This window comes from Pezoporus flaviventris, unplaced genomic scaffold (genome assembly GCF_033815535.1).
Source record: "Pezoporus flaviventris isolate CSIRO_AGI_PZ_B2104156 unplaced genomic scaffold, CSIRO_AGI_Pfla_v1 ptg000096l, whole genome shotgun sequence".
Classification (NCBI taxonomy): domain Eukaryota; kingdom Metazoa; phylum Chordata; class Aves; order Psittaciformes; family Psittacidae; genus Pezoporus; species Pezoporus flaviventris.
Window position 1 is genome coordinate 4,483,633 of NW_026892644.1, and position 15,670 is coordinate 4,499,302.

Here is a 15,670-nt window from a genome sequence, read left to right on the forward strand (position 1 = left end):
ACATCTTTTAAAAAACAAATATGGAGAAAAAAAAATTTAATTAAGCGACTCCAATGAGATGAAACCTATTAAGTTTGTTAGATGGGTCTAAAATTTGTTGACAAGATGTAAGCATAGAAAATATAGGTACACAAACACATTTCAAACAAAGTTGCAAAGAATAAAACTGTCTGAGGTTTATCCAAAACTACTCAGGCAGTGTCACAGCTAGGGAAGAGTAGGAAGCCCCTTCTAGTTATCAGTCACACCGAAACTAGGGTCAGAGTGAAGAGGTCTTGAATGCCCAACAAAGCAATGGATTAGAAGCAGCTATTTATGTCTTTATAATAGCCTGAGATAAAAACTACTATTTATGTGTTGGTAGAGCTAAAACATAAATCTTTTGAAATAAACTCTCTTCCCCCCCCCCAAAAGATGACAGCAGAAAAATAATCTATGCATGTGAAAAAGGCAGTGTATGTTTATTTAAAATAAGTACTCATACAGAAGGGCATCAATATACATGGAGAATTCAGTCAGACTCTTGCTCCAGGTTATCTTTCCCCTCAAAAAAGTATTACAAGCTGAATATTAGACTTGCTATTTGGCAATGTCAACGTTGCAAAAGAAGTATGTATTTCCATTAGGAGGGACTTGTTACATCTCAATTCTTGGCTCACCTCATTTTACATGACACCCATAGTTAGAATACAACTATGAAGTTGGAAACTGCAATATTCACAGATGTTGGTTCATGCTCAAATATAATATTTTTGTAATAAACCCAAACCTACCCACATGCAACAAGAGAGCCATCTTTAAATTGGCTGATTAAGGTTTCAACTGTAAAAGCTTACTCTATTTAATTTTGAACCAGACCCTTCACTGTATTACCCAAAATAATGGAGCACAAAGATGAAGCCATCCGCTTCATTTTCTCTTTAATTTATAGTTCAAAAAGAGATGCTGAGATAGCTTTAACACTCAGATCCAAGAGTCTCAGTGCTTAAATCACTACTAAAGCCCTCGTCAACGGTTCAAAAGGTGTTGTGCGTTTGACCCTAGCCAGCAGCCAAGCTCCTCTCCTCTCCATCACCAGGAAGATGAAGAAGAGCAGCAGCAAATGCAAGAAAACTCACCAGCTGGGACAAAGACAGCTTAATAAACGAAGGAAAGAGGGGAAAAAGCCCACCAAGTGATGTTAAAGCAATCACTCACTACCTTCCACAGGCAAACCAATGCCCAGCCAAATCTGCAAACAATAGCCACCTTGGAAGGCAGCCCCCCTACAAAATCCTCCTTCCCCTACTCTGTTCTTATTGCTGAGGATGACGATATGCAATATAGAATAGCCCTTTGTCCAGTCAGGGTTGGCTGTCCCAGACATGTCTCTCCAGGTCTCTTGCCCACCATCAGCCTAATTGCTGTGGGGGCAGAACAGGAAAAAGAGAAAGCCTTAACCCTGTACAAGGACTGTTCAGCAACAGCCAAAACATTGGTGTGATATCAACACTGGTTTTTAGTTACAAATCTGAAACACAGCACCATATGGGATACTATCAAGAAAGTTAACTCCATCTCAGCCAGACCCAGTGCACAAATAAATCCCAAGAGTTCAGCTATTAATCTGCATGAGATATAGCACACCATAGCTTGCTATTTGGAAGCCCAAAATAAAAATCAGCTTAACTACTGTAAAATGCTTTCAGCATATAAAACTGTGTGCCAAATTTATCAAACCTGAAAGCAGTCCACTACAGTCAATACTGTTCTCAACATTTGCAGTAGTGGCTTTGACCGGTTTATTTATAAAACTAGTAAGCCTAAGGCCTTCCCCAAACATACAACTTTGCTTGTGGGACTTACGTTCATGTTATTAAAACTGATCTGTTTTCCTCTTGCAGTTTTGATATTAGTATTTACTGTTTACTCCCAGCAGGCTGTAGACAGTATTGTACAGTAGGTATGCATAAATAGAATCATAAATAAAAAAGCTAACAAGGTGCTCAGAAAGACAGCTCAGTCACTTTGCCACTGCACATAAGAACTCAGTTTATGATGCTTGCTTATGCTAGTTCCAAGGGGGGAAAAGTATAATTAAATACATAACATCATAAACTACAGTATCCATGCATGTCTTCTCTTGCCCGTAAGTAAATATCCTGGGAAGAGAGAGCAGAAGTGATGATCTGTAGAAGTCAGCAGTGTCTCTTCACAGACCTTGAGAGCTCCTCAGTGTCTGCAGGAACAACTGCTCATTAAAGCCAAAATATCCCAAACAATGCTACTCCCAAAGACAGTAATTTTTATTAATCTACCATTAAACTTACTTCTGTTAAGGGTAAAGGTGTTGATCACCACAGATATTTAAACCTGAACATGTTCAGGAGTTGAAAGTCTAAACAGTGCACAGATTTCTGGCACTTTGTATGTTTAAAAGCAAATGCAGTTCCTTGGTGCTTTTTTGGGAAGCTACTCCTTACCTTCAGAAAGTAATACAGGAGAGCCAGTAAAAAGGTCTCCATAAATAAAACAAAAAAAGCCACTGTAGACTGAGACTACCCATAAAAATTAACCTGTAACACTGATAAAACCAAATCTAGAATCACTAAATACTTTTACATGTAAAGGCTACTCCTGCAGAGCAGTAAGGCTCTGCCAGTACAGGTTAGTACTGGCAACTCTGAGTTTCTGGAGCAGAAGTTGATTTGGGGCTCTATCCCAGGGGAAAGCATTCTCCCAGCAAAACTCGGGAGCTTCTCTTCATGTAGCAACAGCTTTCTAGGAAAGACTGGGCTCTAAGCAAGGTTGTCTGCCCAGGATTTTAAAAGTAGCATTGCTCACTGAAGAAATCCGTCTTGAATTTGAAAGGCTAAGGCACAATGAGAGCAAGGAATCAAGGCCATGATTTTCCACATCCAACTTAAACTAAGAAGGCTCCACTTCCAAGTGAGCAGAAGCCACTTTAAGGCGTATGGGGGGCACAGTGAACACTGATAATGGCAGTTGTCAAAGCTAAACATGATTAGAAATTTCTTTCTCTTTCTAATACATGCAGATGACTCAAATCTGGGTTCCAGGACAATGGTGAACTAAAACCCACTTTTGTTTGAGGTATTATAAATTTTACAGCTTGTGCACAGCTCTATTGCTTGCCAAGGGCCTCAATGCAGATGTGCCAGAACCACAGACAGATGTTTCTTGGGCAGGCTTTGCTCCCTTGAAAATGGGTGGCAGCAAAAGCAGCAGCCCTAGCTCCCCTTTCCTCTCTCCCAACTTCCCTGCAGCAGGTCAGCCTAGTAGCAAGCAGGGATGTTACTCTCTATTCTGGCAATGCTACACAGCAAGCAAGCTCACTTCTAAATATATCCAAATATCAAAATCACAAAATACAGTTCTTACTCTAAGTTATGCAACAAAATGTAGGTTATACCTAATATTTCATGGTAAATGTAGTGTTATTAAACTTTTTTCCTTGTCTTCAGTGTAGCAGTTACAAGAGGCCCACAGGAACAAAATTCAGACTTCCACAGAAAGTAAGAATTATGTTTACTTTCTGGGTTTTTTACTCCCTGTCATAACAAAATAGTGATCATCTTGCCTGCTCCTCATAAGAGGACTTTTTGATACACCAGGCATTCCTTTGTTAGACGTCATTGCTAATTTTCCCTTAGGGAGAGGCTTCTTGGCTGCTGGGGCCAAGACTTCATTTACTTGCAAGTTTTCTGTTGAAGGCTGTGCTGGCTTTTTGGTCACTGCCTCTTTGGCTGAAGTTTGAGGAAGCCGTACAACAGATAAAGGAGTGCGTTCAGGAGGCTTGGATGAAGCGGGTCCAACCTGAGGGGGTTTACTGGCATTAGGCTGCTTATTGACAGCAGATGATACATTTTTGCTTGCAGATACCAGCGCAGGTGGTGACTTTAATGCTTTGTTAACTTCAAGGGAAGGTGCAGAAGCTGAGTGTTTTAGGACTGAAGGACTTTTCAGGTTCCTTGCCCGATCAGTAGCTGTTTGTGGAGCTTTCCGAGGATGCCGACACCTAGTTCCTGAGGTCTGAACAACATTTTCAGAATGAGGTTTTGCAAGGAGCTGCTGAGATTGTGCAAACTTGGCAACAGCACTCAGGTTTGTCACAGGTGGCTGGGCAGCCTTTGGACCAACTGAATTCACTTTGGGTTTCGTGTCAGATACAGGTTTGCATTTAGCAGGGACACGCTTCTGTATTGAAGTGATTGTTTCAGCTGTCCCAGGCAAGGGAGATGGCTGTTTTCTAGGGGATGAGGATGCAGGATGTAGCGTTGGTGCTGGGGAGCCCTGAGGCAGGGTAAATTTCATCTTGGGAGCATCAGGGGACCAAATACGTTTGCGCAATGTTTCAGAGTGAACAAGAGCTGTTCTTGCTCCTGCAGCTGAAGAGCTTTTGCTTAGAGGCTGCGAAGGAGCAGAAGCTGGTGAACTGTGTGCAGAAGACTCCAGTTTCTTTGAGGTGCCAGGTAATGGTTTCAGAGGAGACCCTTGTAATTTGGACATGACTCTCAATGACTTGGCTGTAGAGGATGGAAGCACTGGCACTTTTGATGATGCCAGGACGGGGGACTGAGGACGTTTAGGTAAAGCCTTCTTGGCACTGGCCCCAGGAGTTGAAAGAGGAGTCAGTGGTGGTTTTGATGGCTGCTTTTGAAACATACTGACAGCTGACATTGGATTCATAACAGGAGGCTCCTGAAGTCTAGCTGATGAGCTGGGGACACTGTCGCTGGTGACTCCTTTCTGAAACGCCAGGATTTTTTGTTCCAGAGTTGCAAACTGAAGCACTCGGCATGGATCATATTTAAGTAGAAAACCTTGAAGAGTGTCCCAGCCTCCGCCAACACGGACCATCACATGCTTGCCATGTAGCATCTGAGAATGGAGGAAGAGGGGGAGGAGGGGAAAAGAGAGCAGGAGAAGAACAAGAGAGGATTCTATCTTGTTTTATGCAGCATTATGTCTTCATGTTACATTAACATTTATTTAAATTGCCCAGAAAAAGGACCTCCTTTCTTACAGAGAAACATTTTTTTTTAAATAGAAATTATGTGATAAATAAGGCTTATGCTTCCTAATTCTTTTATTAAACAGTTTCTCCTGCAGAGGCAGTTGTTATGTGCCAGGAAATAATGAAACCATATATTTAGAAGACACTTCAACCCTTCTGTCAGCATCTTTATTTAGTATATAGAGCTTTGGATACAGGTTTTGTCCAAATTGTGGATGTGTTTGTAACACGAACTCTTATGCCTGCTGAAAAGAGTGATCAAGCATCCTACAAATTATAAACCCCCAAGTGTCCAGATTTTGAACAAGCAATGTTCTCAGAATATTCTATAGCATTATCCTTATTTATATTGCAAGTTGTTACTGAAATTTAAGAAACAGCACAGAGAAGAGTAACTAACTTGGTTTAATGAGATTGTAAAAATCAATGGTTGCGAGACCTAAGTAGCTACACCTACTCTGAATAGGCAATTGGATGGCATTGTGTCCCAACATAAATCATTCTGTAATTCTAAAACAATACCATAGAAATGAGGCATGTCACCTAAAAGCATTTCTCTTCCCAGCATGAATACAAATTGGAATTCTAAGAAAGTACTTACTCTTATGAAGAGTATTTTATCTCCCAGTCTATAACGTCCCTCTGATAAGTATTCAATTGAAAATCGATGGGAACAACTGCAGGGAGGATCTTCTGCTATATGTTTAACCTAGTTATTAAAAATGAAAGCATTTTTACTTTGACAGAAGTTTGAAATATTAAATACACACAAAGATACTGTTATCTTCATCCTATAACCTAAGATAATCCTAGAATTTGGTACCCTCACAATAAAATCTTAGCTACACAAAACCTCAAAATGTCAAATAAAAGATTAAAGAACAAACTGTATGCACAAACATTTTTAGTTGTCCCAATCCAATTTTCACAACTTCTTCAATTTGAAATTGTTTCTAATTTCACTTAAGATTTGTTCATAACATCATACATAGCAGCATCAGTTCCCATCACAACCTTGTAAAGACACTGTTATGGTCTCTAAAAATGGAAACAAGTGCCTGGGTTTCCCCTCTGACCAAATCCATTGCCACACCTGACCCAAGAGTACTTCAGAGTTCTCCCTAACTTTTATAAGTTAATCTTCTATGTGACACCCAAGAAGGAAACCACTTAAAAAAAGAGAAAAGGTCCTCAGATAAGTCCGGGGTTAGAAAAGATGTGCCTCTTACAGACACTTAGAAACTTAAATTGCCAAGAAGGAAAAACAGTGAGTTTTCAGAGAGAGCGAGGATCTCATGGCTGACTTTCCCAAAGAAGCAGACATTTTACATTAAAACATAGAGGACATTTAAAATAAATGCTTACTGAGTCAGATCACAGAAGTACCAAACTTAGAATTTTATGTAAAGCTCAGAACACAATAAACAAGTAGTACTTACTGCCTCATGCAGCTCCCCATGGTGACAGCATGACTTTGCTGTGCTAACAGGTGATGGTGGCCCAGAAGTCATTAGCAGTGTTTCTTCTAGCTCAATTTCTTTCTCTAGTTTTACTAGCACAGGAGGTTCAACTCCATACCTCAAATTCATAAGTGGACAGTTTAATTGCTAATTTACTAAAGAAAACAAAAAGTGATGATAACAAACATGCAAAATTTTGAGTGGCTTGACTGACAGGGAACAACGCTAAATCAGTCAGAGGAATCACTGTCCTGATAACCCAAGAGAAGGAACAGCTTGAGTTTCTAGTAGAAGCCCCCTCTAAAGTGGTCTTGGAGCTACCAAAGACAACAGCAAAAATATAGTCCAAACTACATAATTTGGGCCACATTCAATTTAGATGAACTATCTTAAAGCTTCCAGTTCTGCTCTTGAAATAAATTAAAAGTCTAAAATTAGAGAATGATAGAGATATCTGCCAAAAAATCTTAAAAAGTAACAACCTTAAAACTGTATTTAATGTCAGTGAGTTTCTTCCATGATGTACACATATCTATAAGCTGAACATAGCATCTAAATATACAGCTATAAACACCAGTGGATCAGCACCTTTCCATGGAAAAAAATCTGACAAATATTTAAAAAAATACTTATATTGTACAATGGTCCTAGAAAAGTTCATCCCTACTTTCTGCACAGAATTAACATTTACTGCATTGCACTTAATGGCGACAGACTGTCTTAACTTTATCTTCGGTTTCACTTAAGAGAATGTGTTCCTCACTGTCTTGTTAGGAACATGTGCAGATCACATACCTGGACACAATGCGCCCAATTTCCAACAGACAAAGATACACTTGTCTTGGATCCTTGTGCAAAACTGAAAGGGAAGAGAATAAAAGGGAGTTACAGCTCGTATTTACTGTAGAGAGCCCTGTGCAATTAAGTACACAAAGGGGGGAAGATAGATGGAATAGATGATTAGATAGAAGGAATAGATGATCAACTTTGCCATCATTCTACCCAGAATTATTGCTTCTGCAAGCTACATTATCATTGATAAAGCACTACATGCTTTCCAGATCTAATTTTCTATTCCATAAAATGTTTAAACCCATCCTGGCACTCCTGAAATCAAATTCTTCTCTACCTCCTAAGAGAAATATGCTTCTCTTATGCTGAGGAGGAAAATCCAACAGCTTTTCCTTTGCTATCCTCAAATACATTATTGCAGTCTTAAAGATGAAAAGTATTCAGCAACTGCAAATAGGAAAATATACTCCATCTGTCCTTGCTCGTGCATACAGACACAGATAAGCCCACACACTCTATAGGTGAACAGTTGTAGAATACACTGCAAGTGACCTAGCTGACAAGTGGATGTTCTATGCAGCCAGTCAGCCCAAGTGGTTTAAACCCATGGCTGTGAAAGAATAATCTGGATGACTGTTACCATTTCAGTAAGCAACATATCTTTTTTCTTATCACTTTAAGAGTGGCCAGCTCTGGGTACCAGCAGGAGCTGTCAGATTCACCCAGTTCCACTTTGCCTGTGGCAGCTACCCTACCTCATGCTATACCCACATTTCACCCCACCCTGTCAGGCCCTACCTCCTGCCCCATCCACCCGGAGGTTTGCTTCAGGATTTGATATCTTTGTGAGGCTGTGTCTGAAAAGGATGGTCAAAAACCCTGACTGTAGGAAGGAGGCGAGAATGACATTGGTTTAAAGAGACAAATACTCAGATTCAAATATCAGATATTGGCTGTGATCACAGAGAAGAAGCAACTCTATTTCAGATGTTAGCAGCACTGATTTTTGCATTAGGCTTTGCATCTCAAAGACTGTGCCCACATTAACCCAGTTAGTGCCCAATGCAGAGGCTGCTTTGTACCCCTCGATTCAGACAAGCTTTAGCAGGTGCATGTTACTTGGCCATGTAGGCACGCGAAATGACAATCAGGAAAGCTGAAGAATGAAATGGAAGAGCAAGGTGATGACCAAGCAGCGTGAAGATGACTGTGGCAGCTCTTCTGGATTTTCTTGACAGATTTGAAATGAAAATGTTTAATCATTTCTACTGCTGCACTGAAGAGTGGAAGAGGCAGAAGGAAAACAATGCCTGTTTTGGCATCTTTCCATCTTTAGGTGAGCAAGGAAAAAGAAGCTAGGCCATGAACAGAGAAAGAAAATAGTTTAAAATCTCACCCACAAGTAACTACTTCCTCCTCTGTCCCAATACAACCCTTAAAATTGAGGTGCTTTCAAAATGTTCTACAAACAGTTGTATGAAGGCTTTGGGGAAAAAAAAAAAAACAAAACAAAACAACAAACATCCCTGCAATTTTTTAGCCAACCAGGAATACTGCCTAATAACTCAGAAACCAAAGGCTGGGAGAAAGGTCATTCAGCTCCCCTCAACCCACACACATGGCACTGTTCTTTCCCCAACCAGCAGTAAGTGTAAGAAATGGGAAAAGCTGTAGATATGATATTCATATGGTATAACTTTTATATGAACAAGTCAGACTTTCTTTGCAATGTGCAGTAACAATATTCAGTAGAAACTGGAAATTCATTCTGAAGAGAAACATAATGAGCCAGCTCTATATCTGCAGATGAAATCTAACATCTTCCTGATGCTCAAATTTAAAACAACTTCGCTTTAAATGAGACTAAAGTGTTTCCTAAAGTATAAGCAGAGTACGGGCAGATGTTCTTTACATCACCTACACCAGTCTACTTTTTAAAAGCATCTGATTATGAAGGGTAAATCTAAAATAGAAAGTTGACACAGTCATAAAATAAAAGGTACTAGAAGTCACTTAATCCCTTTTTTTTTTTGGTTGTGTTTTTGCCAGCTGTAACAGAAGTGGCATTATTTGCCTGAATCTAGAGTAGAAAAATGCAAATTTACCCCTAAGAGAGATCAAGAGATTTATCTGAATGTCAAAGGGGGTCCTATGATGGCTACCCTCCCTTTCTACTGTCTTAGGAGCCACTTAGTTTAGTACCTTCACAGCCACCCACACTTTTCAGGAGGCATTGATCTAAATATGTGATGGGAAAGAGACAATTGTTATATTGTCTATCCGCTATTTCATTCATAAAGAATGGATTGAAAGTTTGATGGAAAACACCAGTAGAAAGAATGTTTCATCAAGGAGGCTGCAAGTCTGCTCATTTCAACTGCCAAAAAGGCTCACAGAAGATATTTATGCCATAAAGCAAGCTTGTGTCAAGAGTTACAATCAGACTTCAAAACACTTCTTAGCTATGAGCAAAAGCCACAGTATTAGGAAATCCTGTCTGCTTATCTCAGGGAGGTTAAACAAGTTCTAGTTACCCATCCACTCACAGGAACTAAGATGTTTAAGCAATGTGGTTCATACAAGTTGCACTGCAAAAAAGCAAATTAAAACCAATTTTCCTGTATCTCAGCTCTCCTACTCATCTGTATTTCATGGCACTGAAAAGAGATTCACTCACTAATTAAATCAGACTGAGACAGATGCAAATGAGGATATTTTCTTAACTATTCTAAAAGACGTCTTATCCAATAGAGAAAGCATGGGAAGTCCAACTAGCCGGGAGGAGAGCTTGAAAGAAAAACAGTTCATGAAAACAGTTCCTCCCATTTAAATTACATTAAATGGCACAAAGACTTTGAGAAAATCTAGTAAACATTGTGACAACTGCATCTGATTACTGAAAACAAAAGGTACTTTGCAAATTTTTCCTGTTCTGCTGACACGCAGATATTTTGCCTTTAAAAAAAAAAAAAAAAGAAGTAGCCAAAAAATTTCCAATCTTTGGCTTGCCACGGAAAAGTTTGTATTAATTAATTTTTACTGACATAATAGCTGGTAGAAGAGCATTTCATTATTTACCATGCAATTAAAGCACACTTCCTCTTAATTAGCAGTTAACCAAGCTTTATTCCATCTGGAAGTATCAGTCTGGAAGCTGTTTGTTATATGGGACAGATTGTGCATTGGGGCAGTCGTACACACACAGTTGGCAATATTTATTTTTATAACTATCTTATTAAATGGGAAAACACAAATGGTTTAGTCATGTCAAGTAGGTCCTGAAGTAAATGTTAATTACCAACAGACTGTTGCCACTTCAGATACAATGCCTTGCTGTTGTTACCAAATTTAGCAGTCATGAATTCATAATTCTGAGGGCTTTCTGCAACAAAAATGAGCTCTAACTCCAAATAAAGGATCTTATTGTGACTTGACTCCATGGCCCTGTGGTCTTCCTGCACAGGGAAAGTGAAACCAAACTTTTATTCTCTTTTTCTCAGTGGGCCTTTTCACTGAAAAACGTGAAAGTTTGCTGCACAACTGTCACTCCCCACTTTGGCCCATACAGCAACTTTTAGAAGTTTGGAAAAGCATCATGTGAGTTAGAGCAGTCACTAAACTGTGTTTTCAAGGCTTCTACTCCAACACTTCCTTAAAATAAGTAAAAGTATTAATAGCTTGCATGAGACAGGCATATTCATGACAAAGACTTCAAAAGACTGTACACAAGAGATCTCCCTGACTAGGTAGTTACCCACATAGAGATCAAAGCAAGTCTTACAAAAAGGTAGATTTACCTAAACCTTCAGACTCAAAGAGATAAGTCTCATCAACTCCAATGGCCCTACACCAGTTAAGAAAGTTGGCTGTATTATCTCTGGCAAAAAAAGATCCTGATGGTGCATCCTTCTTACATGGAACTTTTCTCATAGGAAAATTCTGGCAAGGGAAGAAAACAAAAAGTACATTGTGCACATCAACATTGCCAACAGATTTCAAAGCATATTTGCAAAGGAAAATAAACCCTCAATTCAGAGTACAGAAACAGTGGTTAGTAACTATTTTGTGTGCAACCCACCATGCATTCTATTAAAAAAGCCACACTAATGTAGAAAGCATTCCACCCTATCGTTGTGAACAGTCATGGAGTAAACAATCCTTAGCTCTGCAGCCTTTCCCAAAGGCTGCCTATACAGTTGGTCCCCCATTTCCCCACATGCTGGGGTAGAAATCTTATTGGTGGTTTCACAGGTTTGGATAATTATTCGCCCTTCCCAAGCTCTGTTCACAGCAGCAGAATGAGCACAGACAGAGAACTCCAACTAAACTGAAATATACTCAGATGCCAGACTTCATTTTAGAGCCTGTTCTAGAAAGCAGAGGGAAACAGAAGGGAACAAGGGGCAGTTTCCTTTAAAGGAATTCAGTACTTATTTGGTTTTAAATTGGTATCTTCAGAACTAAAAATTCAGTTCACAGATACACAAGTTATGAATCTTGTCTTCCTTTGAAAAAAAAAAAAAAAAACAAAACCCAAAACCAAACAACTAAGGATTTGGAGCATTCATATGGCTCTTGAATAAATATCACTGGATATGGTGAGCAGTGCCTCCTGCCCCCAAGGGAAACGCTACCAATCAGGGCACATTAGCTGGTGATCTACTATTTGACAAATCTAAGCACTGCTGTAGCTATACCCCTGTAGGTTGACCATATGCTACCTACATGGCTTTATACTTTAAAGTAGCAAATCAGTATTTTTCATGGGACAAACACAGACTGGAAGTTGCTTGAGATTCACATTTTAACGCAGTCTTGGTTCCCAACAAAAACACTACAGCCCATGTCCAGGTACATCTCAGTTTGGATATTTTGATGGCTGGCCTACATTCTAGAGTTTAGCCACCAGTTTTGAGCATAAAACATACCACCAAGTGCCAATGGATATCTTGTTACCAACCCACACTGATGTCAGGGGAACAAACTCCAGACTTTGACTAGATCTTCCTCAGACAAGGCTTCTACTGGAATTAAACTAAAAACTTGATAGGATTTTATTAACAAAGCATATAAGTAATTTTTTGCACAAAGCTTGCCCATCTGTAAGCCACATTATTGTTAATCAGCCTCTTTTTACTGCCACTTATAATTAAAAAGTTCATGTACGCATTAAAAAAAAAATAATAAATCACAACTTACCCTTAAATTATTTGAGCTACAACATTCTTTAATTGTGTTTTGAAGAACACCAACCAATTGGCAGAGTAGTACCCCATTATCAAGTTCTTCTAGCAGTTGTTCTGCTTTGATTTCTATTCCTAAAAAAATCAATATTAGAGTTACTCCAAAGAAGGTACAGAAGTTTCATATGAACTTAGAGGCAACTCAAATAGCATTCCAGTGTTAAACACTGAAAATTAATAGAAAAATATAAGTAAATTAAAATCAAATATCCATTTAATTAGATTTTAATTAGACTACCAAGATTCAGCAAATAAATTAGAATGGTTTATCATCCTACCTCTAAGAAGTGGCAGCTCATTAAATCCAAAACCAAAACATGCATTTTAATGCAATTCTCCTAGCCATTCAGGCTCAGATACACAAGATCTTAACAGTACTATAGGTATTAAGTGTCAGCATTGACTGGAATATTGGAAAGTGCTTTGAAATTTATTAGTGATTTTTAACCTCACCCAGCAAGCCAGACAGCCAGATTGACAGATCTTCTTGCATAGGCACCAAAGTTGCTTCATGCCGCACAGATATCCATCGGTCATACAGGCACACATCTGCCAAACCTGGTCCATGTCTGGGAGTTAGAGGACTGCGGGGACTTAAGGGAAGGTCATCTCCAAACCACACCTGCAGAAGATGTCAGGAAGCTGCAGACAGCGAGGTCTAGTATTTGCAGACATATTGCAAAAATTTGCAGTTCTGAATTATTCAAACAGTAAGTATTCATTCCCCTTCAGACAGATACACCAACACAGCAGCAGTCATGATGGTGCAACTCTCATTAATAATGCCTACATCAAAAGTACTACTACATCCATTCTCTTGACTTCTTTGGATTTAAAATTACATATTTATTAAATGAAGAAAATGTGCATTAAATTTGTGGGTTTTTTTTCTTTTTCTCAACAAATTTAAGTAATGAAATCTGAAGTTTGTCATATAATTTACTACAGCCTACTGATTTCTCTGACATTCATTTCAGAAGCATTAAGTGTTTAAATCATTAAAATGATGGCGTTAAGAGGAAACATATTTCCATGCAAGAACATAGCACAGTGCTTGAACATGAATCCTTAGCATTTCCCTTAGGGATTTAATATTTTCATATTGGAGAGGTACTTTACATTTCAAGAAAAGTACCACACTGAAATTTGATGCACAAAATTCCTGAAGACAAAGAGGCCCTTTGGTATTCTTAAATACTTTCCTTCAGTTCAGCGTGTGTACAAAAAAAAGATAATTGTTTATACTTACATAGGAGTTTTAAAAATTCCTCTTAATCAACAAACAAGTTCTTCAATAACTCAGCATTTGACTTCAAAGCCTTAGCTAACAGCATTTAGGAAGAGAACACCAGGTTATATATCTTTTCACATTGCACCATTGGCAAAATAGGAAAATAAGTAATCTTTTTTAATAGAGACAACTTGGGGGTGTTCTAGCATTTCATCTGCTTCAGGTTACATTTTTGCATTAAAACAAAACAAAAAAATATCATAAGGGATTCAAACATTACAAAAGCCATTTACCTGAACTGCATTCTGCATGGTTACCTGCATTTACATTAGTTGCTCCCTCTAGAAAAAGATAAGAGTATTTTTATTACAGTCCCTCCTGCTTTCAAGAAAAACCCCCCAGTGCTGCTTTGGTAAAACAGGAACAAGTCTTATCGGGAATGAAGGAGGAAAGAGGGAAGTATCTTAGTAGCTAATGTTTTGATGAAGTATTCAGTCAATGTCAGCTCTGTGCCCTTAAGTAAAGGGGCAGTTATTACAGCACAAAGAAGCAACTAACTTCATATGTATAAATAATAGTCAAGTTTGCATGAATTTAAGGAGCTGTAAGGCATTTACTTTACCAAAAAGAAATATAAATACTCCAAACCATTCTTGGATGTAACAATGTTGGCATTCACCCTTTCTTTTTAAGCTACCACACAGGTGTATCTTGTACACACATGCATGTGCATCTATGTATCCCAAGTTTATATTAAATACTTTTAAGTTTATGAAAATCTTAAAGCAAAGAATAATTTTGAAGAATGAGACTTCTTGCATTGATACATGAGAGAAATCAGTATTTTTATTAATGTCTGTTGGAATTTTGTATTTCCAGGCAACTAGCACATACCTGTGTTTTCAACAAGCTGTTGCAGCAATACGGTTATCAGGACACTTCCCTGGCTTTTCTCTCCTGAAGCCAACACAGTATTTTAAAGCAATGCTTTCAATCACAGGAAAACTCAGCACAAACTCTACACTGGGCTTGGGATCAATCAGTAAGTCTCTTAATGTAGGCTCCAGGTCTAGAAATGCACAGTATTACCAGGATAGCTGCATACATACATACCAGAAGGAATTTCCTCAGCATAGCTCTCCAAAGTGGTAGTGGAGAGCGTTACAACCTCAAAATGTACCTATCTGTGTCCTGAAGCCACTTATAAACAACTTTCTTGCTCCATCACTTAATAGTTGCAATAAAACTTCATCTTGCTGATGAAGCTGGAAACCAGATTGCAGACACTGTCAGACAGTTTAAACTCATCTGTTTTCCTTTAAAAATAAATAACTTCCCTCTCGTGTCCCAGATGTTTAAGCTTTATGTGTAGATGGCATTCTTCTCCACCTGATGTGCAACTTGGCCTTTCTATAACAAAAGGCTCTATGGCCCACCACAGAAGACCCCATTCTTGCAAAAAATTCTCCCCCTTCCTCTTAGCCAGAAAGCAGAATGGTGCTGTTTCCTTCCCATTTTTCCCTCTCATGCTACATAGGACCACACATCAGGCATTTCAACCAACTTACCCCTATGACCAGCTAACAAGCAACCAGTTTATTTTCAGGCTGAAGCCACTTCTTTGAACCAGGACTGCTAGCGCTTCTCAAACTTTATCAGGGACACTCCAAGTGATATTTTTTTCCCCTCCTTTTATTTCTAAGGGGGAAAAAAAAAAAAAAAAAAAAAGGACATCCTCTCCTTGATGTCATTTTTCCTGCTATGAATGAACAAGAGAAGGGCAGTGTATATACCAAGCATTACTAATGAGCATGTTATGCTTCCCACAGCTTTGTCCAGGGCAATACATTTTCCTTTAGCAAAGAAAGCTATTGTCCCAAGAGAGTCGCAATAAGAGGCTCCATTGATTAAAAAAAATAAATAAAAC

At 38.8% G+C, this 15,670-nt stretch overlaps 1 protein-coding gene across 1 annotated transcript; it reads right to left on the reverse strand.

The window, feature by feature from the left end:
- Positions 1–3,177: 3,177 nt before the first annotated feature.
- Positions 3,178–15,424, reverse strand: GAS2L3 (growth arrest specific 2 like 3). Its single transcript, XM_061476334.1, has 9 exons — positions 15,312–15,424; positions 14,037–14,084; positions 12,966–13,134; positions 12,469–12,587; positions 11,067–11,208; positions 7,273–7,336; positions 6,457–6,595; positions 5,619–5,726; positions 3,178–4,881 (listed from the first exon to the last, which is right to left on the reverse strand). Exons 2-9 carry the CDS (start codon positions 14,064–14,066, stop codon positions 3,529–3,531), a joined length of 2,124 nt encoding a protein of 707 aa, XP_061332318.1. The 5' UTR covers positions 14,067–14,084; positions 15,312–15,424; the 3' UTR covers positions 3,178–3,528.
- Positions 15,425–15,670: the final 246 nt, after the last annotated feature.

What these genes read in the sequence shown, in the direction of transcription:
- GAS2L3 (XM_061476334.1), bottom strand. Translation starts at nt 14,066, where the DNA reads ATGCAGGTAACCATGCAGAATGCAGTTCAG. An exon ending in GTAGCTCAAATAATTTAAGG is followed by an intron (nt 11,209 to 12,468) that starts GTAAGTTGTGAT and finishes TTCCCTTGCCAG; the next exon opens with AATTTTCCTATGAGAAAAGT. An exon ending in ATGGGGAGCTGCATGAGGCA is followed by an intron (nt 5,727 to 6,456) that starts GTAAGTACTACT and finishes TTTAATAACTAG; the next exon opens with GTTAAACATATAGCAGAAGA.